This window comes from Callorhinchus milii, unplaced genomic scaffold (assembly GCF_018977255.1).
Source record: "Callorhinchus milii isolate IMCB2004 unplaced genomic scaffold, IMCB_Cmil_1.0 Scaffold4, whole genome shotgun sequence".
Classification (NCBI taxonomy): domain Eukaryota; kingdom Metazoa; phylum Chordata; class Chondrichthyes; order Chimaeriformes; family Callorhinchidae; genus Callorhinchus; species Callorhinchus milii.
Genome location: NW_024704745.1, coordinates 2,914,496 through 2,936,997, shown reverse-complemented (window position 1 = coordinate 2,936,997; position 22,502 = coordinate 2,914,496). Strand labels below are relative to the sequence as shown.

The following is a 22,502-nucleotide window of genomic DNA, read 5'->3' as shown; positions in this document are numbered from 1 at the left end:
AGAGGGAGAGAGGAGAGGAGAGAAGAGGAGTGGGGGAGAGAGAAGAGAGGAGGAGTGGGGGAGAGAGGAGAGGAGAGAGGAGGAGTGGGGGAGAGAGGAGAGAGGAGCAGTGGGGGAGAGAGGAGAGGAGAGAGGAGGTGGGGGAGAGAGGAGAGAGAGAGGAGTGGGGGAGAGAGGAGAGAGAGGAGGAGTGGGGAAGTGAGGAGAGGAGTGGGGTGTGAGGAGAAGAGAGGGAGGAGTGGAGGGGAGTGAGAGAGAGAGAGGAGTGGGGGAATGAGGAGAAGAGAGGGATGAGTGGGGGGAGTGAGGTGGAGAGCAGAGGGAGGAGAGCAAGAGAAGGGAGGAGGAAGGGGGAATGAGGGAAGTGAGGGGGAGGGAGAGAGAGAGTGAGGGGGAGGGAGGAGAGAGGGAAAACGAGGGAAAGAGGAATGGAGGGAGGGAGGAATGGGGAAAACGAGGGAGTGAAGGGTGCAATGGAGGAGAGAGTGCGCTGAGGGGGAGGGAGGGAAGGGAGAGAGTGAAGAGAGAAGAGAGGGACGAGAGGAGAGAGAGAGGGAAGAGAGGAGAGAGAGGGGGAAGAGAGGAGAGAGAGAGGGAAGAGAGGAGAGAGAGGGGACGAGAGAGAGACAGAGGGGAGGCGAGAGGAGAGAGGGGGGAAGAGGAGGGAGAGAGGAGGGGAAGAGAGAGAGGGGGGAAGAGAGGAGGAAGAGAGGGGGGAAGAGAGGGAGAGAGGGGGAAGAGAGGAGAGAGAGGGGGAAGAGAGGAGAGATAGGGGGAAGAGAGGAGAGAGAGGGGGAAGAGAGGAGAGAAGGGAGAGGGGAAAGATAGAAGGAGGGAAGAGAGAAGTAGAGAGACGAAGAGAAGAGAGAGAGAGAGAAGAGAGAGAGAGAGAGGGAATGAGAGAGAAGGGAGCAAAGAGAGAGAGGGGGAGGGGGGGGGGAGATAGAGGGAGGAGAGGAGAGAGGGAGAGAGAGGAATAAAATGTGAGAAATGAAGAAGAAACATAAACAGAAAAAAATTAATTGGGGTTTGTATGAAGGCCACAGAGGTTTGGGCGTTCAATAATAATATTACCAATAATAATAATAATAATCCTGGCATTTGACACACGTCGCTGAGACGCCTCACAGCGCTTCACAGGACGCACTGTCAAGTGTAGTGACTGTGAGTTTGGTGGGCGAAACGCAGGGGGGGGGCCAGTTGCGCCCGGCAGTCGTGGGTTGAGGAGCCAAATTATTATCATCATTATATTTTTCGAAAGCGATTATTATTATTGCTTAGTGTGTGTGTGTGCGTGTGCGTGCGTGCGCGCGTGTGCGTGTGTGCGTGCGCGTGTCCCCCCTGGCTCACTCCCTACCCATTAACCACCTTCCTTCCCCCTCTGCCCTCTTCCTTTTCCTCCTTCAATCTCTCCCGAAGAGGTGGGCGAGGACGGGGGGGGAATGAACGTTAAGACGTCGCTGACTGTTGAGTCCAAAGATTAGGAGCTGCCCAGGTCAGGACCTACAGGGCTGAGCCTCTCAGGAACCTGTGGACAGGGTGTGGCCTCCCATTAAGTTGCTTCGAGAAGTCCCGAAACTCTTTTAAGAGGAAAATAAGATCCTTTTGGTGCGGATGTGGGGGGGTTGGGGGTGGGACGGGGGTTGAGATGGGATGGAGGGGTCAGAGGAACACAGTAGATATTTCGCCCACAAAATACTCAATTCACATTACAGTATATCTGTGAAGCGCTTTGAGAAGTCTCGAAGACGGATGAGGCCTGTATCAAATGCAAATATTATATTATTATTATTATAAGCAAACAGTAATGTTTCTCTGGCTAACTGACCAGCCCAGCAACACACTTCAATCCAGTCTATGAAATAACATGGGATGTAGAGATAGGGGGAGGAGAGGATGGAGAGGGGGTGGGGGGGTGGGGGGGGAAGGAGAGAGCTGCATATCAACACAAGACAACAATTCATCACTGTGCAACAACAATAATAATAATGCATCTCACAAAACACACAGTCACTACACTTCACAGTGTGCGTCCTGCGAAGCGCTTCGAGACGTCTGGAAGACGTGACGAGGCGCCGGGTCAAACGCCGCGATTATTATTATTATTATCATTATATTATTATTATTGCCGTCGCTATCGCCGTCTCCATACAACGTTGATTTGACCCCCTCCCACCGAAAAAACAAACAAACCCTAATTGGGTGAGGAAGGCGAAGGGGTTCAGTCGCTCCCTCGTTGTTTGTGGAAAAAAAACACCAACACACATATTATTGTCAAATTCCACTGCAGCTGTTACTAATTATAGATCTTTTAAAAACTATAATATATATTGTGTGCATTAAACGCGCACAACTCCCTCCTCTCCCACTCCTCCCTCACTCCTCCTCCTCTCCCCACTCCCTCCCTCACTCCTCCCCTCCCTCCCTCCCCACTCCCCTCCCTCACTCCTCCCTCCTCTCCCCACTCCCTCCCTCACTCCTCCCTCCTCTCCCCACTCCCTCCCTCACTCCTCCCTTCCTCCCTCCTCTCCCATTCCCTCACTCCTCCTCCCTCCTCTCCCACTCGCTCCCTCACTCCTCCTCCCTCCTCTCCCACTCCCTCCCTCACTCCTCCCCCCTTTCCCCCTCCTCTCCCCACTCCCTCCCTCATTCCTCCTCCTCCCTCCTCTCCCAACTCCCTCCCTCACTCCTCCTCCTCCCTTCCCCCCTCCTCTCCCCACTCCCTCCCTCACTCCTCCTCCTCCCTTCTCTCCCACTCCCTCCCTCACTCCTCCTCCCTCCTCTCCCTACTCCCTCCCTCCTCTCCCTACTCCCTCCCTCACTCCTCCCTTCCTCCGTCCTCTCCCACTCCCTCCCTCACTCCTCTCCCGCCCTGTCTCACTCCCCACCCTCCCTCACCCCTCCTCCCGCAACCCCCCACCCCCTTACTCCTCATTCCCCCCCACCCCCCCCTTACTTCTCATTCCCCCCACCCCCCTTATTGCTCATTCCCCCCACCCCCCTTACCGCTCATTCCCCCCCGACCCCCTCTTACTCCTCATTGCCCCCCACCCCTCCTTACTCCTCATTCCCCCCCACCCCTCCTTACTCCTCATTGCCCCCCACCCCTCCTTACTCCTCATTCCCCCCCCACCCCTCCTTACTCCTCATTCCCCCCCACCCCTCCTTACTCCTCATTCCCCCCCCACCCCTCCTTACTCCTCATTCCCCCCCCACCCCTCCTTACTCCTCATTCCCCCCCCACCCCTCCTTACTACTCATTCCCCCCCTTACTCCTCATTCTCCCCTAACTCCTCATCCCCCCCCACCCCCCCTTACTCCTCATTCTCCCCCTAACTCCTCATCCCCCCCACCCCTCCTTACTCCTCATTCCCCCCCACCCCTCCTTACTCCTCATTCCCCCCCCCACTCCCCCTTACTCCTCATTCCCCCCCCCAGACCGCGCCTTAAAAAACCAAAACATTTTCAAATTATTTTGTGTTTTAATCTGTAAAAGTATATGTAGACCGATATAGATACACTGAGGAGGATACAAAGATTATTATTATGATTTGATATTATTTTTATTTTAACACGTGGAGAGAATGAGGTGGGGTTCCCCCCCCCACACTCTCCCCCCCTCTCCCCCCCCCCCACACTACTCCCCCCCTCCCCCCACACTACTCCCCCCTCCCCCCACACTCTCCCCCCCCCCCCACACACAAATAAAAATATATATAAATATATATAAGATATGTATACGGTGGGGGGGGCGGTGGGGGGGGGGGCAGACACACGGTGGAGAGAAGTATTTCCGGGTCGTAACGAAATACTCAATTGTCCCCGGAAGAGAAATAAAAGGTTTTAATTCCCCTATTTCACCCCCTCAACGCCCCCCCACTCCCCCCTCTGCCCTCCTCCCCCTCACTCCCCTCTGCCCTCCTCCTCCCCTCTGCCCTCCTCCCCCTCACTCCCCTCTGCCCTCCTCCTCCCCTCTGCCCTCCTCCCCCTCACTCCCCTCTGCCCTCCTCCTCTCCTCTGCCCGCTTGGGGGAGGGGGAGAGGGACAGAGAGAGGGGGAGGGGGGGGGGAGGGCGGGGCCTCTTTGGCGGCTCTTTGACCGTTGACCCCGTGGCTGTCCTCCCGCCGTGCAGTGCGGCAGCCGCTCACACTCACAGAGGGCGTCAGCGGACAAGGTGAGACACACACCCTCACACACACAGACCCTCACACACAGCCTCACACAGACCCTCACACAGAGACACAGACCCTCACACACACCCTCACACACAGTGAGACACAGACCCTCACACACACCCACACACACAGTGAGACACAGACCCTCACACACACCCTCACACAGAGACACACACACAGCCTCACACACAGCCTCACACACACCCTCACACACACCCTCACACAGACACACAGACCCTCACACAGACCCTCACACACAGCCTCACACAGACACACAGACCCTCACACACACCCTCACACACACCCTCACACAGACCCTCACACAGACCCTCACACAGACCCTCACACACAGCCTCACACACAGCCTCACACAGAGACACACACCTTCACACAGACACACACCCTCACACACACCCTCACATAGCCTCACACAGAGACACTCACACCCTCACACAGCCTCACACACAGCCTCACACACAGCCTCACACAGACACACAGACCCTCACACACACACACTCTCACACACACACAGAGACCCTCACACACATACACACACAGAGACACACACCTTCACACACTCTCACACACACACACACACACACACACAGACCCTCACACACACACACACACAGGCTCCCCCCCCACACACACACAGACAGATACACAGATAGAGAGATACACACACACAGACACACAAAGATAGAGAGACACAAATACACACACAGACAGACACACAGATAGAAAGACACAGACACACACACACAAAGAGACACAGACACACACAGAGATACAAACAGACACACAGATAGAAAGACACAGACACACACACAGACACAAACACAGAGACACAGACTGACACACAGGGAGACCACAGACGGACAGAGAGACGGGGGGGGGCAGGCATACGGGCAGACATGGTGGATCGGCACACGGTGGATGGGGACACAGATGGGCGGACGGGCATGGACAGAGACAGACAGACAGACAGACAGACAGAGGGAAAGAGACAGGCAGAGACAGGGAGACACGGAGACACAGACACAGAGATAGACAGAGAGACAGACAGAGAGAGTCACAGACAGACAAGACAGAGAGATAGAGACACAGAGAGACAGACACAAGAGAGACACAGAGACAGAGAGACACCAGACAGAGACAGTGCAAAAGACAGACAGCGAGACAGAGACAGTGGAGGAGAGGGCACCGGGGTACAGGAGGAGAGGGCCCTCAGGTCCATTCTACAAGCTGGAGAGTCGTGAGGGTGGGGATATGAGAAGATGTTATTTGCCTCTGTAACGTTTAATACTGTCTGCTCCGTGGGCTCCAGACAGCTCTACATCCCCTGCCTAGCCCGCCCAACCAACAGCGGGCGGGCCTTCAGCCTCTCTGCCCCCACCCTTTGGAACGCCATCCCACAGTCCGTCCACCTCACCTCCCCCCTCCTTTGCCTCCTTCGAAACCCGTCAAAAGGCCCTCCTCTCGACCGTGGCTTTGGTCTCGTCCTACCCCTACCCTCCACCCCTCCTGATCCCAAACACCAGCTCAGGTGTGGATCCCTGACTGTCCAGCGCCTTGGGACGTCCTTTCTTTCTCTCTGTGTCAGGCGCTAACACCATCAGCATCCAAGGCTGCACTCTCCACCTCTCAAAGTCAGTCAGGAACCTCAGTGTTCTGTTCGACCCTGAGCTGTCCTTTCTTCCTCACATCCGCGCCACAACTGGCACCGCCTTCCATCACCTCCGGAACATCGCCAGACTACGGCACTACCTCACCCCTCACGCGGCTGAAACTCTGGTCCAAACCTTTATCACCTCAAGGCTGGACTATGGGAACTCTCCCCTCGCGGCCTTCCCGGTACCTCCCTCCACACTGCAGGTCATTCAGAACTCTGCAGCTCGTGTACTGTCCCGCACCAGGCTTCGCGACCACATCACTCCCACCCTCACTCGCACCCTCACTCGCCTCCACTGGCTCCCCATCCCCCAGAGGATTGATTTCAAGATCCTCATCCTCACCCACAAGGCCATTCACGGCCTCGCTCCCTCCTACCTCTCCGACCTACTATCCCCCTACTTACCTGCCCGTACCCTCCGTTCCTCTGGCTCCGGTCTGCTCCATATCCCCCGCCCCAACCGCCCTACCATCGGTGGCCGGGCCTTCAGCCTCTCAGCCCCCAGGCTCTGGAACTCTATCCCCCAGTGCCTTCGCCGCCTCCTCCCTTTCCTCCTTCAAGGCCGGTCTCAATACCTTTCTCTTTGACCGTGCCTTCAGCTCCCCTCTCGACTCTCTACCCCTTCCTCGCTCCCTCCCTTCCCTCCCCTCACCCTGACCATTTCCCCCCTGCTCGGGTCCCGACCCAACTGTCCAGCGCCTTGGGACGTCCTCCCGACGTGAAAGGTGCTCTATAAATGAAATCTTGTTGTTGTTGTCTTTCCGATTTGAAAGGCGCTGTACAAATACAGAAAATTGTTCAATAGATTGCCTCTTTTTTCAGCAGGGAAAACCTGAGACGTTAGGTTAGTCTGCGGCACCGCCCCTCACTGTCCTGCCAAGATGCTGCCTCAACGTTTATTGCGTCTCTCCACCGCACTGAGATTTGCCATCTCTACTCATCTTCAGAGAAACATTGGGTCCACGGCTGTCCTGTTCAATACGACCGTCGACCCCATCAAGAAACTCTACGTGGATAAAATCCGAGAATTCGACAGCAAGAGCAAGTAAGTGACTGGGAAGAGACACTTTGGAGTCCCGTATCGTGAAGGTTAGCGCGCTCGCTTTGCTTTGCGAGAGGTCCCAGGTTCAAATCCTGGGAGGGGCGAAACCTTGGGCAAGTTTTTTTTTTACCTCGGTTTACCTATCAGAAAGTAGGTACCCGGTTGTACATTGATTGGCCGATTGCTTTCGCCTCCCCCCAAAAATATTTTTGTGGCCGTTTGCAATTGGATCCCGTGTTTCGCCCACAAAATTCGCAGTGAATCCACTTTGCAATACATTCTATGAAGCGCTTTGAGACGTCTTAATGTCGCGATAAGGCACTATATCAAATGCAAAGATTATTTTTATCAATAGGTGGGGGTGGGAGGGGGAATAACATGGCTCAGCTCCTGGGGAATGCGTAAGCTATAAGTTAAAGCAGACCAGCACCTCAGATCAGTGCAAAATGGTGAGTAGTGGAGCTCCAGCTTGGAGATGTTGCTGGCAAGGCATTCAGTACCGATATTTTTTTTTAGGTGTCTAGGCGAAAACTCATCACCGTATTTAAGAGTCCACAAACCAAGCTGAGAATTCCATACATCCCATCTGCACATGGAAATTCCAGAGATCGATACCTGGAGAGACGCATCCTACTTAACTAATTCCAGAAAGTATTAAGCGCAGGTTGGCGAGAGCCAAGGCTTGGGGGACCCCAGATTGGCTATTGGGGTAACTGCTAGAGTCTAACCGGGTAAAACCACATAGCTTACCATTGATATTTCTGCCAAGCAAGCTTTCCCACTGCTTGTCCAGCAAGGACCACCCTACCCATTAGGGCTTTGGCTTGCAGAGTTAACAGGAGTTGAGTAGAATAACTCCCTTGCCCCCAGTAACTGGTCTGCCCTTCCAGGTTCTGCCAGCTGTGCTGTCATCAGCAGTGCCCTGGAGTACTGCAGACACTCCTGGTTCAGGAACCGGATTGGAGAACAGCACAGAGGGCTGGCTCGATTCTGACATTCCATTGCCAGGAATGTCACCTTGGAGCCAGTTCATCCCCGAGGAGACCCCACTTAACCGATGTTGGACAGTGAGATTGACCAAACGCTCGCTCCCATTGTGTCTTTGAACCCAGGAAAGCCGGTGCTCCTGCAGATGCAGGTCCAGAGTACCAGAAGATGATGAACGACGAGATTGCCAAACTGCAGCGACTGTACGGAGGAGGTGACCTGCTCGCATTCCCAGAATTTACCTTCCAGGGTAAGGTGGCTTCAGGTCAATCTGTTGGGCCATCTAGAGGTGTGCTAAGCTATTGGGGGTGCTGATTGCTGGGGTCGAACTTATACCATGTATGTTTACCGAATCCTGGCAATTACAGGAGGCCATTTGACTATGCTGGTTACAGCTCCTCCACTGGAGCTTTTGACTCCCATCATGGAGTCCTGTAGCTCAGTGGTTAGAGCGCTTGCCTCGCAAGTGAGAGACCTGTGTTTGATTCCCGGGCAGGGCGAAACGTTGGGCAAGTTTCCTTACTCCACCTGCCTCTGTTTGCCTAGCAGTACATAGGAACCCGGTTTTTAAGTCGATTGGTAGATCTCTTTTCCGGGGGGTAATGATTCCTTCAATACAATAAAGAAATAAATAATAATTTGTCCACGGCTGTTTGAGGGACACTGCTGTGCACAATTGGCTGCCGCATTTCGCCCTCAAGACATACAGGCAATTCGCTCTATAGTATATTCTGTGAAGCGCTTTGAGAAGTCTCGAAGATGTGATAAGGCGCTATATCAAATGCAAGGATCATTATTATTATTTTGCATGACAGATTTAACCGCAAAGTAATAATGCCTCAAAAGAGTTTTGAAGCTGATTCAAAGACTCACGTGAGGTGTGCGAATCATGCCTTAGCAAATTGTTCAAGCAAAACGTTTTGCCCCCCCATCCATTCTACGCCACAGCAGACTTGTAAGTGTATTTAGTGTTGACTCTGGCACAACAATCCCCAGATGAATTGGCTGTCTGCGAGATTCTGTTGGGTGCAAAATGGCTGTTGCATTTACCTACAAATAGCCACTAATCTTGACAGTAATGAAATGTCAAAAGAGTTGTTTGTGATTGCACAGAATACTTTGTGTTACTTTGTAATTCCAAGCAAATTGCTAAGGATTGTTATTTTATCGAACTGAAAAGAGGCCATTGGGATTACAACTCAGATCTGGCTAGTTCACAATAACCGAGCTCCCCAGAATAGTAGTATAACAAACACCATATCATTTGTATTTGAAAAACACTGTGAACATTTCATTGTACGAGTTTCCGATCAATGTTGTGTATTAATGTTTCCTTTTCTCCCCCGCTCTCCCAACTTCCTTTAGAACCCAAATTGGAAGAAACCGGGAAGTGATTGGTCACCTGCCTGTAATGCAAAGGAATTTTGTTTATTGTGGTGTTACCCAGACTCTTGAATTATAACGTAATAAATTCTATTCAAATTAAAAAAGTTTTTATTTCACCCCATTTTGACTCTACGGTTCACTCCAAGCATTTGCTATGTTCTTGATCTATAGCAAATGGAAGAGTTTCTCCTGGGACAAATTATGGATCAAGTGGTCATTCACCTCATGTCTGTTTGTGGGATCTTGCTGTGCAAATTAGCTGCTGCGTTTGCATACAGATGTACAGTCAGTGCATTTGAACGCAATTACTTGTAAAGTGTTTTGATGCTATATCAAATAGAAATAGACTTGGTCATTCAGCCCCTCAAGCCTCTTCCGCCATTTTATAAGATCATGGCTGATTTGGATCACAACTGCTCTTCCCCGGTATCTTTTAATTCCCTGTACCTAACAAACATCTATCCACCTCAGTCTTGCAGATGTGAATGTCCAGCATCCAGATCCTTTTTGGGGAAAGAGTTCCAGATTTCCACTATCTCCTGGGTGAAAAAACTGCTTCCTGATTTCACTCCTGAATAGCCTAGCTCCAATTTTAAGATTATGCCCCCTTGTTCTGGATTCTCCCACCAGAGGAAATAGTTTCTTTATATCTATATCTCCTCTGTAAATGCAACAAGTACTTTGATTGAAATTTAAATGCAAAAAAAACCAGTAAAACAATCATACAAACTATTTTGATTTAATCAGTGTTATAAAAAGGATTACATTTGCAAATCAGTCACTCAACAAAGTTATTAGAGGTCATCTTAATACTATTCTTTTTACAAAAGAGCCCATCATTAGTGGTCACATAGCGCTGTGTAAATTCTGCAAATATTTTCCATGCATAGTTAGTTAGAAGGCATAAAATACACACAAATCTGTGCAAAAGTGGTCAGATTCACGGAATTAATCCAGTTACTTGTACAAAGAAAGGAATTCTACAAAATTCTCTCTGTGGTGTGGTAAGGCATAGTTCCTCAGATGGAGTGTCTGGCTTCAAAGATTTGATGTGAGTTTAATATGAGATCCTAATTCATTCAGCCAGTGCAGAGAATCTCGTGACTGTACAATTTTATGTTAACAAGTCTAAATTGACAATGTTTATCAGAGCAAGCCAGCTTCCCTTTGTGGACATAATGTTCCTCCTTTGCCTCAGATAACAAAAGACTTGGTGTGCTTGAAGTCCTGAGTTTGTAAAGGAAAAGGAAACTGGTCACACAATTGATAAGGTTTACATGTACACTCAGCACAAACAATAGTATAGAAACCTGAACGGGAAGAGAACAACCATTCAGCCCACTGAATCTGTCATGACAGTTTAGATTCCATCCCACACTCCTTTCGCCTCGCCCCCTCTCCTTGCCTCCTTCAAGGCACGTCTCAAGACCCTCTTCGGCCATCCTCCCTACCCCTAGCCTCCCTGCCATCCACCCCCCCTGATCCCAACCGCCAGATCAGGTGCGGATCCGTGACTGTACAGCGCCTTGGGACGTCCTGATGTGAAAGACGCTGTCACTTACTTTGTTACTCGATGACCCGGACTTGTCGTCAGAGGTTCTTTTCCTGCATAACAGAAGTCTCATGAGAACCATTCTTTGGGGTTGGGTAAAGATGAGAACATTCAACACAGCTTCACAAGTACATTGACAGAAATTTATGGGGTGAAATTTGTGATGTTCTATAATGCGTTGGAAACAATTATTGGTGTCAGCCTGGCTCAATTGATAGCAACTCCCGCCTCCTTCAACAACAACTTGCATTTATATAGCTGTTTGTCACATTCTGCTGTGCACGAATTGGCTGCTCCATTGACTTACAAAAATGCAGTCGCAATACTTTTTTTTTTAATGAATTCTTGTGAAGTGTTTTTGCGACGTCCCCCTGACATGAGAAGCATCATATCAAAGGCAAGGATTATTATTTCAGATTATTAATATCTGGTTATGAAACATTTCAAATTTCACCCCATTCGGTGAAAAAATTTATGAGGAATGTGAGAAAGTTGAAATAGAGAAACGTGTAGAGAGAAGGACAGACAGCGAGGAACACGGGCAGACATAGATCCAATATATCTTCTATACTAATAAAGACATAATGTCTGTATCTGTGTGTCCACTAAGAACTCAATAACCAATTGACGTAGAGATGTGATCTATGCCTCATCGGAAAGATTTTGCATTGGGGAGTGTCATATTTTTATGGGGGGACGGAATTTCTTATTGTTGAGCTATAAGCGAAACAAGCTCATTGCACATATATAGCAGTTTTGCTTAAGGTTAAATGGTTTGTAAGTGGCACCACTGATATCTGCATTCCATATTGGATTCTTTGGTTGAAAGCGTAGCTGCAACGGCGAATATATATCTATAATAATAATTTGGTCACTCAATCCACGACTGTGGGACACTGCCGTGCGCAATTGGCTGCCTCCTTTCACCCACAAAATATATAATCAATTCACTAAGTATGAGGCACTCATCAAGGATTATTATTATTAGATATATAAGTGTGAGAGACAAATGCACAAGGACACAAGATATCTCATTAAGATATCCCATTGATTCGTGGGAATTCCACTCCGGAAGTAGATAGCGTTGGAGTGGAGAATCCGGGGGTTCAGATTGACATATTTCCGGTTATTGCAAGTCGCCCTCATTTAATAATAAATTGGTCGCCTCAATCCACGACTGTTTGTGGGACACTGCTGTGCAATTGGCTGCCGCGTTTTGCCCACAAAATAGGCAGTCAATTCACTTTACAGAGTACTCTGCAGTGCCTTGAGTCGTCTCGAAAACGTGATCAGGCGCTATATCAAATGCAAGGATTATTATTATTATTTGCGTGCTTTGGATTCCTTGTTCAGGAAATTTGTTTTAGATTAAGAATCACCGCCAATTAATCCATATGTGCACAGAGAGGAACAGAGAGGCTAGTCGAGATAGAGAGAATGAGGAAAAGATAAAAAGCACGTATTGGTGTCATAGAGCATTGCAGAGACCAACATAAGTGAAAGACTCAGAGAGAGAGTGAGATATATTTTCAGCAGTTACTCACTTCGACGCGCTTTTTTCTGTAAAGGAGATTTTTGTTTAAAAAAAAAGGAGAAATTACTACCCGGCACCAAAAAGCAGCTTTGTCTTCAGATGGATTCCCTAAACTGGAAAGTCAGGTTAATAGTTGAGGTCAACTTAGAAAGGTCACCGTAGCATAGACAGAATGGGTTGAAAGGCCATCTTCTTGGCTGAAAACTTCAGTGTTACTGTGATTTTTTTTTTTAAAAAAAATGCATGAAATGGTGGAGCTGGGTGACGCTTGAAGGTTTCCCGTTAGTGATTAGCGCGCTCGTCTCGCAAGCGAAAGGATCCGGGATCGATTCCCAGGCGGGTCAGGGTGAAACCTTAGGCAACTTTTCTTACTCCACACGCGCGCCTCTGTTTACCTAGCAGTAAGTAGGAACCCGCTTGGTAGTCAATTGGCGGATTGCTTTGCGGGGGTAATAATTTCTCGTCCCCACCCCCACCAAAAAAATCACTCAATCCACGACTGTTTGTGGGACACTGCTGTGCGCAATTGGATGTTGCGTTTCGCCCAGAAGGTGCAGAGTCAATCCACTTTACAGTATATTCTGTGAAGCGCTTTGAGACGTCTCACTGTATCGAATGCAAGGATTATTATTATATCCTTTGGTTCTTAAGTAATAATAATAATAATCCTTGCATTTGATGTAGCGCCTTTTCACGTCGTCGAGACGTCTCAAAGCGCTTCGCATAATATACTGTAAGGTGAATTGACTATATTTTTGTGGGCGAAACGTGCAGTCCTTCAAATATCCCAATTTGACTCCCGCTCTCCTGCATTTCCGGGGCAGCGCGCTTAACATTCACATTCACGTTCCGCTCCTCTGCTAATGCTCTGTTTTCTGGCCCCTTGCCTGACCCCCCCTCCCACACCACCCGCACTCTCCCTCCCCCTCCCCACCACTTCCCTCGAGGTCAGAAGAGATCACTTACTTCCTAAGTAGCCTTTCCGGTGAGCATAGCAGACACCCAGCCCGCACAGTGACAGCACCAAAGCCACTATCACTACGGAAACCACAATTGCTCCCACATTCAGGTCATCTGTGAAGAGGAACGGAAAGAGACATCCATTTTAGGGGAACCTTATTGATTCAAAACATTGCAAAGAGCTTCCTAGTAACCCCCGACAAGTTCAACAACAATTTGTACTTATATAGAGCCCTCCACGCACAGTAGCGTCTCAGAGTGCTTAAAAGAACTAACAATAATCCTGATACTAATCCATGCATTTGATATAGCCCCTTATCACGTCTTCGAGACGTCTCAAAGCGCTTCACAGGATACGCTGTAAAGTGAATCGACGGCGTATTTTGTGGGCGAAACGTACCGAGAACGGGGGGGGGGGGGGGTGGGGAGGAAGGGAAGAAAGAGAATTTTCTTTTCTTTGTACAGATGCTTGGACTGTGGCATTCTCCACCGTAAACAGATAAGAGAAGATCAGGAATGTAAAAGGAGGTGCTAGCGTGCTCCAGTTATATAGAGAGCTGATCAGACCTCAGCATTGTGTTCAATTTTGGGCACTTAATTATTGTATAAGCTAATGCTCCAATGCAGCGCTGGGGGCGGTGTTGCATTGTCAGAGGTGCCATCCTTCGAATGAGATGTTAAACTGAGGTCCTATCTACCTGTACAGGTGGACGTTAAAGATCCCGTGGCGTTATTGGAAAAGAGAAGGGAGTTTCTCTCTCTCTCTCCTGGCCAACACTCCCCAAGATAAAATTGGTCACTCACACCATGGCTGTTTGTAGGACATTGCCGTATGCAATTGGCTGCCGGATTTCACCCACAAAACACACAGTCACTCCACTTTACAGTGTATCCTGTGACGCACTTTGAGACGTCGCAAAGACGTGATAAGGCGCTATATCAAATGCAAGGATTATTATTATCAAAAATAAATATTTGGTCACTCAATAATCCACGACTGTGGGGCACTGGTGTGCGCAATTGGCTGCCGAGTTTCGCCCACAAAATATAGTCAATTCGTTTTACAGTATAATCTGTCGAGCACTTTGAGACATCTCGAAGACGTGATAAGATGCTGTATCATATGTAAGGATTATACTTATCAAGAGACAGACAGGCAGACAGGCAGGTCCTCGATTTAATGCGTTGTCTGAAGCAATGGCAACTCCCGACAATGCAGAGTTTCTGCCCCACCTCCAACTCTTTGTGTCGTCCTAAAGTGTGCGCTCAATGCCCTGAGGTGAGGCTTTTAGGAACCTAAGACCATAAGAATTTGCTGGGGGAACTAAGACCAAGTTCCACCCAGTTGGCCTTCCACCATCCTGGCAGTCGCTTGACATTTTGTGTCCCAAACTATACACTGTATCCCCATATTATTTTCTCACAGAAATCTATCTAGTTTGCTCTTGAAACAAACAACACTTTCTGCTTCCACTGTTCCACTGTATATTTTGTGGGCGAAACCCGGCAGACAATTGCGCACAGTACTGTCCCACAAACAGTCGTGGATTGAGTGACCACATTGTTATTGTTATTTTGGGGGGATTATTATAAACAGTCACGCTTACTTATCTGCATGAATTTAGCAGAGCAATTCTTAGCCTGACCAATGCCATTGGAAGCCAGACAATGATACTTTCCGCTGTTTCCCTTTTTGACTGTTGTAAACACCTGTCAAAACAAATATATTGGAGAATGATCAGCAAATGTTTTGCTTGATACAGCACGAAGTACATCAACACATCTCAGGACACTTCCCAGGGCTTGTTGCCAAGTGTGTGACAACCAATTTGGCCACATCAAGGTCCCATTAACAGCCATCGAGTTAGAGTGTGAGGATTGTTAGCCAAGACCTTGGAGGTGATTGGGAACTCCAATAGCAAGCAAGAGACCTAGGTTCAATTTCCATCAGTTTCCTTACTCCACCCTCCACTCTCTTAAATAGGATCCCGGTTGTTAGTCGATTGGCGGAACGCTTTTCCGGGGGTAATAATTCCTTCAAAAAGATATAATGGTAATACATTGGTCACTCGATCCACGACTGTTTGTGGGACACTGCTGTGGTACAATTGGCCTCCGTGTTTCGACCACAAAATATACAGGCAATTCATTTCACAGTATTTTCTGTGAAGCGCTTTGAGACGTCTCGAAGACGCGATAAAGCGCTGTATCAAATGTAAGGATTATAATTTATTATTGTTGTAATTTATTTCTGAAGAGGGTTCCGGTAGGTGAGGGTAAAGCGACTGAAAGCTCGCTCGTTCGCCAGTGATGGGAATGGAGCGGAATGGGTAAGGGTAGGCGCACGAAGCAGGCTGGAATTGGAGCGGAGGGAGTGACCAGGGCAGTAGGAGATCACAGAGGTCGGGTAGAGTGGGGGGGCAAGTCCACAGAGGCGAGGACAAGGATTTGAAAGTTACCAGTGAACCGGACGTCCTGTTGACTTTGTAGGATGTATTTGTTGAGGCCTTGACTCGAGCGGGGTTGTCCGTGAGTGCGAGATTGTCTTTGTACCAGGTGTACTTGGACGGAGGCCAGCCTTCTGATTCAAAGCAGCTCAGCTTGACCACAGCTCCCGTCGTCCCTGAACTCGGAACCTTACACGTGGGAACAGCTGGGGGCACTGTCAACAGCAAGCAACAGCACAGCGATTAACAAGTAATCAAGAAACAACAACAACAACAACAAGATTTCATTTATAGAGCTCCTTTCACGTCGGGAGGATGTCCCAAGGCGCTGGACAGTTGGGTCGAGACCCGAGCAGGGGGGAAACGGTCAGGGTGAGGGGAGGGAAGGGAGGGAGCGAGGAGGTGGTTAGAGAGTCGAGAGGGGAGCTGAAGGCACGGTCGAAGAGAAAGGTCTTGAGACCGGCCTTGAAGGAGGAAAGGGAGGAGGCAAGGTGAAGGCACTGGGGGATGGAGTTCCAGAGCCTCGGGGCTGAGAGGCTGAAGGCCCGACCACCGATGGTAGGGCGGTTGGGGCGGGGGATGTGGAGCAGACCGGAGCCAGAGGAACGGGCAGGCAAGTAGGGGGATAGTAGGTCGGAGAGGGAGGAGGGAGCGAGGCCGTGAATGGCCTTGTAGGTGAGGATGAGGATCTTGAATTTGATCCTCTGGGGGATGGGGAGCCAGTGGGGGCGAGCGAGGGTGGGAGTGATGTGGTTGTGAAACCTGGTGCGGGACAGTACATGAGCTGCAGAGTTCTGAATGACCTGCAGTGTGGAGGGAGGTGCCGGGAAGGCCGGTGAGGAGAGAGTTCCCATAGTCCAGCCTTGAGGTGATAAAGGCGTGGACCAGAGTTTCAGCAGCGTGAGGGGTGAGGTAGGGGCGTGGAAGAGGTGGCTGTGAGCACGAACAAAAAGGAAGGTCTTTAGACGGGATTTGAAGGTGGGGGGTGAGGTGGAGGGATTGAGGGAGGGAGTTCCAGAGTTTCGGGGCATAGTGGCTGAAGGCACGGCCGCCGATGGGGACAAGCCAAGGGGACAAGGGAGAATTTGGAGCCCGGAGACAGTCCAGCGGTGGCAGTGGGTGGTGGAATGGGGAGGTTAAGTAGGTCGGAGAGGTAAGGAGGTGGTCCAGATGAAGAAGATTAATCCAGATGAAGAAGATCCTTTGGCCCATCTGATCTTACTCATTCACCCACAACACCCACCCTATTGTCCTCCCATCGCAGTCTCGAGCCGTATTTTTTTAACTGAGTCCCTAGTGCCCTCTGTTCCATCACCATCGGCGGCCGCACTTTCAGCCACTACGCCCCCCAAAGCTCTGGAACACTCTTCCTCTATCCCTCTGCCTGTCAAGTGCCCTGAGATGCTTTCTGTGTGTTAGGGACGCTATATAAATGCAAGTTGTTGTTGTTGTTGTTATCCTAGCCTCAACTACCCTGCTTGGCAAGCCGCTAATTAACTTCCCAGTAAAAAAACACTTCCTGGTGCCTGAACTGAAATTGCCCTTTTGCAACTGGCATATACCCCGACTCATCTCGCACTCACCCCCGACTGAATTGATGAATTTTTCCAACCTTTTTCACAAACCGAAATGTTAAGACAACAATAATATTCCTTGCATTTGATGTAGCGCCTTATCACATCTTCGAGACGTCTCAAAGCGCTTCACACAATATACTGTAAAGTGAATTGACTGTATATTTTGTGAGAGAGACACAGCAGCCAATTGGCCAAAGCAGCGTCTCGCAACAGTCGTGGATTGAGTGACCAAATTATTATACATTTTTTTTGGGGGGAAGGATTATTGCCCTTAATAAAACAATGGTTTCAAGGCTAAGCTCCCTAATGATCATGGGATCAAGAGACAGTTTCTAATGAATGGAATCAGCGACTCAAATGTAGAGGTTCACTATCACGTTTAGGTTCTTAAGGGACTGTCTCTACTGAATGGGATTAATGTCATATGAGGTATTAAGGGGTTTACGTTCTTTGTTAAACACAATCACTGTTGTGTGAGAGGTTAAGCCTGCAACACAGAAGCTGCTGCAAATGTCCCTCACAACTCCCTCAGCTTGGCTCACCATCTGGGTCAGAAGGTTATGGGTTCAAGCCCCGCTTTGGGAGGGGTGGAGGAGAAAGGAAAGTTCTGCACTGTTGCACATATCATGCTTCTGATGAAAAGTTACAATAAACAATAATAACCCTTGCATTTGATATAGGGTTTTATCATAGAATCATAGAATCATCGGTAAATTAAACAACACAGAAGGAGGCCATTTGGCCCATCGTGTCTGGGCCAGCTCTTTGAAAAGAGCTGTCCAATTCAATCCCACTCCCCCACCATCAGGATCACGGGTTATCACATTGTCAAGAAGTCTCAAACCCCTTCACAGGATATTTTATAAAGTGTAGTGACTGTATATTTTGCAGGTGAAACGCAGCAGCCAATTGCGCACAGCAGTGACCAAATTATTAGTATTTTGTTTGGAGGGATGATTACCACCGGAAAAGCAAACCGCCAATCGATTAACAGGCGGGTTGCTACTTACTGCTAGGTAAACAGAGGCGTGTGGAGTGAGGAAACTTGTCTATGGTTTCTCTCCGTCCGGGAATCAACCCTGCGACCTTGTGAGGCGTGTACTCTAAGCACGGAGCTACAGGACTCCACAGATTACCTTTGTCCAAGTAGATGTTAAAGAATCCATTTGTCCTGGCCAACAATTCTCCAGCTAAGTTGGGCATCCATTCACCTAGAATGGAAAAGTGCCTTGAATCCATTTGTGGTCAAGTGCCATGTGCAAACTGACTGCTGCACTTGCCCACGACATATAGAGTCACTGACCTTGACGATGACTGTCCATGAAGCACTTTGAAAAATCAGAAGCTAATTGGTGAAAAAACAGAATCGCTGGGTACAAATGGCTGCCGGTTTCGCCCGCAAAACATACGGTCAATTCGCTTTACAGTGTACCCTGTGAAGCGCTTTGAGTCATCTCGAAGACGTGATAAGGCATTGTACCAAATGCAAGGATTATTATTATTATTGTTGTTGTTATTATTATTATTATTATCTGGGTAAATGGACAGCAGTGGTCTTTTCTGTGAATTGACCCTGCAAATGCAGATCCAGAGTACCGCCAACAGGGGTCACTGTAGTGTCACACATCGTGGGTGTAATGTACCGGGAGGTGTCGTGTGCCTACAGTCATGGTCAGCGGGATTATAATCCCAGGATCATACAGTGGGATCGGATGAAGAAGGGCTCTTCAGCCACCTTGATCCATCCTTCCCACCCTTTACCAGCCAATGACAAACTTTCGATTCACAGAAAAGACCATTTACCCAGATAATAATTCAACTCCCCGTTCCGCGTGAGAGGTGCTATGTTGTTGTTGTTAATTGGAATACACAGCACAATAATAATAATAATAATCCTTGGATTTGATACAGCGCCTTATCACTTCTTTGAGACGTCTCGAAGCCCTTCACAGGACGTACTGTAAAGTGTAGTGAACGTATTTTGTGGGCGAAATGCGGCGCGTAGCAGTGTCCCACCAACAGTGGTGGATTGAGAAACGAAATGAAACCGCCTTACAAATTATTATTGATAATCATGAATGTGAAAAGTGTGCCTCCTCTTCAGCAAGATCTGTGGTGATAAGCCGCTATATCAAATGCAAGGATTATTATTAGCCTTTCATTACAGCATCACAATTTTTTTTTGATCAGCCGGGTATCTGACACATGCGGAAGCCCATCACCATTGCTTATGAGTCTCCAAACCAAACTGAGAATTCCATTGAATCCCACCTACACATGGAAATCCCAGAGATAGTTTGTTGGAATGGAACGCACACTCTCTCTCTCTCTCTCCCTAGAGGGACGCATCCTGTTTACGTAATTCCAGAAAGTATTAAGCGCAGGTTGACAAGAGCCAAGGCTTGTGGGGAGCCCAGAGTCTAATCATTACCCTCTGGGAAAGATAAATACTTGCGAGTGCCTGTCCTGAAATTGTCCTTTATACCCTTGAACCTGTGTTTGTTTGCTCTACTGCCTTAATGTGGCTGAAAGTATTCCTTTAGGTTTATTTTCTTGTTCCCATTTTGGCATCTTATCTAGCATTCCCCCTCTGAGTCATCTCCTTTGAACGGAAAACAGTGCTGGCTTTATTCAGCCGTTGCTCACAGCTTGTTTCGCCTACAATGGGAATCAGCATTGTTGCTTTCATCTGCACTGCCTCAATGGCAACCAACAACAGCTCCAGAGTCCCAGAGCGCTTGACAGTGGTGGAGCATGACTCCGAGCCGGGGGGGGGGTTGGGGGGAGTGACTGTAGGCACGGTCGAAGAGGAAGGTCTTTAAGTGCGACCTGAAAATGGGGAGAGAGAGAGGGGACAAGGTAGAGGGATTGAGGGAGACGGTTCCACAGCTTCGGGGCATTAGTGGCTGAAAGCGCAGCCGCCCATGTGGGGGGAACTAGTCGGCTGCTATCAAAGGGAGCAGCGGTAGAGAGAGAGATAGAGAGAGAGGACAAGAGTCAGGGCGGGCTGGAGAGCGAGCATAAAACAACAACAAAATTCCATTCGTATAGCACCTTTCCAAGCGAGAGAGAGAGGAATGAGAGACAATTCAATACAATGCAAAATTACATTTTTACAGCGCCTTTCATGTCGGGAGGACTTCCTGAGGCGTTGAACAGCCAGGGACTTGGACCCGAATGGGTTGGGGTAGGGCGTGGAGAGACGGGGAGGGAACGGACTGTGATCGAGATCAGAAGGGGTGGCCAAATGTGCGGTCGAAGAGGAGGGTCTTGAAATGTGCCTGGAAGGAGGCGAGGGAGGGGGCTAGGCCAAGGGACTGTGGGATGGAGTTCTAGAGGGTGGGGGCAGAGAGGCTGAAAGCCCGACGAGCGATGGTGGGACGGGGCCTGACGAGGGCCGTCCTTGGAGTCGGCCGGAGCCTGCTGAGCGGATCGCGCGGACAGACAGACAGATAGAGAAGCAGACAGATTGAGAGATAGATGAGAGAGAGAGAGAGAGATAGTAGTTGTTTGATTGGATTCACCGAAGACGATGAGTACAATGACCGATTGCGCAAAGGATTTCGAGTCGTCCTTGGCGGACACTTCACAGCGATATGTCGCAGCGTCAGCCCGGGTCACCTTCTGAAGTATGATGTTGGACTTGCTCATCTCCGCTCGCCCTTGGTACTCTTCTGTGAAACACAACCCAGGGTTTGATTAGAAAAGAAATCGGTTCCTCAGTGCCCCTCAGGCTTCAGTCATTATAACAACAACAATAATAATATTAATCCTTGCATTTGATACAGAGCCTCATCATGTCGTTGAGACGTCTCAGAGCGCTTCGCAGGATATACTGCAGAGTGAATCGACTGCGTATTTTGCGGGCGAAACGCGGCAGCCAGTTGCGCACGGCAGCGACCCCACAAACGGTCGTGGATCGAAGTGGCCAAATTTATTATTATTTGTGGAGATGGTGAGGAGATGGAAGGTTACAACAACAACAAGAACAACAAGAACAACAAGACTTGCGCCCTTCATGTGGGACAGCATCTCAGAGCGCTGAGGTTAGGGTTTAGATGCTGATTTTTTTTTCTCCCCGTGACACTGTAATCATCGATGTGTAAGCCTCAAAAACCTACTCATGAGACCTCCCGCGTAATACACAAAGGAGATCTGCGACTTTTTGATTTTCTTCCACTCCAGGCGTGCGATCTGCGGCCGCTCCAGATCATACTTGCAGGGGAGGAGAACCCCTGGAGAAACACAATAAGCCTTACCACGGCATACGGGATACATTGACTCCAGCGCACGCGATCATTACTCCCAGCACACGCGATCATTTCACCCAGCACATGCGATCATTACCCCCAACACATGCGATCATTACACCCAGCAGACGCGATCATTACCCCCCAGCACACGCGATCATTACCCCTAACACACACGATCATTACCCCAGCACATGCGATCATTACCCCCATCACACGCGATCATTACCCCCAACACACGCGATCATTATCCCCAGCACACGCAATCATTACCTCCAGCTCACGGGATCATTACACCCAGGACACGAGATACAATACCCCCAGCACACGCGATCATTAACCCCCAGCACACGCAATAATTACCCCCAGCACACGCGATCATTACCCCCCAGCACACGCGATCATTACCCCCCAGCACACGCGATCATTGACCCCCAGCACACGCGATCATTGCCCCCAGCACAGGTGATAAGCGATAAGCAAACAGTCACCCGTGATCATCGGTGCAATGAGTGGGAAATCACTTACTTTCAAACTCTCTGACTTCAATGTTTTGATTGGAGGATGTCATGACAACTCCATCACCTCCCGGAACTAGAAAGGAATTGATGCGTGTCAGCCAAGCACCAGAAATAACACAAATTATTTCTTCCTCTGATCTTCTGAGACACAAGGCTACTACTGCAACTTGCCGGGCGGCGTCCCAGAGAGCTTATACAATGGTGGAGCCCCGAGGCCGAGCCAGTGGGACCGTAGGTGACCGTAGGTGCCGTCGAAGAGAGAGGTCTTCAGGCACCACCTGAACACGGGTAAAGAGGAAGCAAGGCAAAGTTGATCGAGGGAGGGAGTTCCTTAGCTTCGGGGCGCAGTGGCTGAAGGCGCGGCCGCTGGTGGTGGAGCGGAGGATTCGAGGTACAAAG

General features: G+C 49.4%; 2 protein-coding genes across 5 annotated transcripts; one reads left to right on the top strand and one right to left on the bottom strand.

Annotated features, from left to right (window-relative positions):
- Positions 1-4,087: 4,087 nt before the first annotated feature.
- atp5pf (ATP synthase peripheral stalk subunit F6) lies at positions 4,088-9,366 on the top strand. Of its 2 annotated transcripts, none has more exons than XM_042333829.1 (4): positions 4,088-4,174; positions 6,673-6,892; positions 8,002-8,126; positions 9,242-9,366. In XM_042333829.1, exons 2-4 carry the CDS (start codon positions 6,729-6,731, stop codon positions 9,268-9,270), a joined length of 318 nt encoding a protein of 105 aa, XP_042189763.1. In that variant the 5' UTR covers positions 4,088-4,174; positions 6,673-6,728; the 3' UTR covers positions 9,271-9,366.
- A 619-nt stretch (positions 9,367-9,985) lies between these two features.
- On the bottom strand, positions 9,986-22,176 carry jam2a (junctional adhesion molecule 2a; the record flags this gene model as incomplete). Of its 3 annotated transcripts, XM_042334562.1 has the most annotated exon segments (9): positions 10,387-10,489; positions 10,825-10,867; positions 12,359-12,374; positions 13,315-13,422; positions 14,916-15,018; positions 15,768-15,970; positions 20,857-21,006; positions 21,454-21,567; positions 22,111-22,176. In XM_042334562.1, coding segments are annotated over 9 exon segments (836 nt in total), but the record flags the coding sequence as incomplete, so codon positions are not given.
- Between the last annotated feature and the right edge of the window lie 326 nt (positions 22,177-22,502).

What these genes read in the sequence shown, in the direction of transcription:
- atp5pf (XM_042333829.1), top strand. Translation starts at nt 6,729, where the DNA reads ATGCTGCCTCAACGTTTATTGCGTCTCTCCACCGCACTGAGATTTGCC. An exon ending in GAATTCGACAGCAAGAGCAA is followed by an intron (nt 6,893 to 8,001) that starts GTAAGTGACTGG and finishes CTTTGAACCCAG; the next exon opens with GAAAGCCGGTGCTCCTGCAG. An exon ending in CCCAGAATTTACCTTCCAGG is followed by an intron (nt 8,127 to 9,241) that starts GTAAGGTGGCTT and finishes AACTTCCTTTAG; the next exon opens with AACCCAAATTGGAAGAAACC.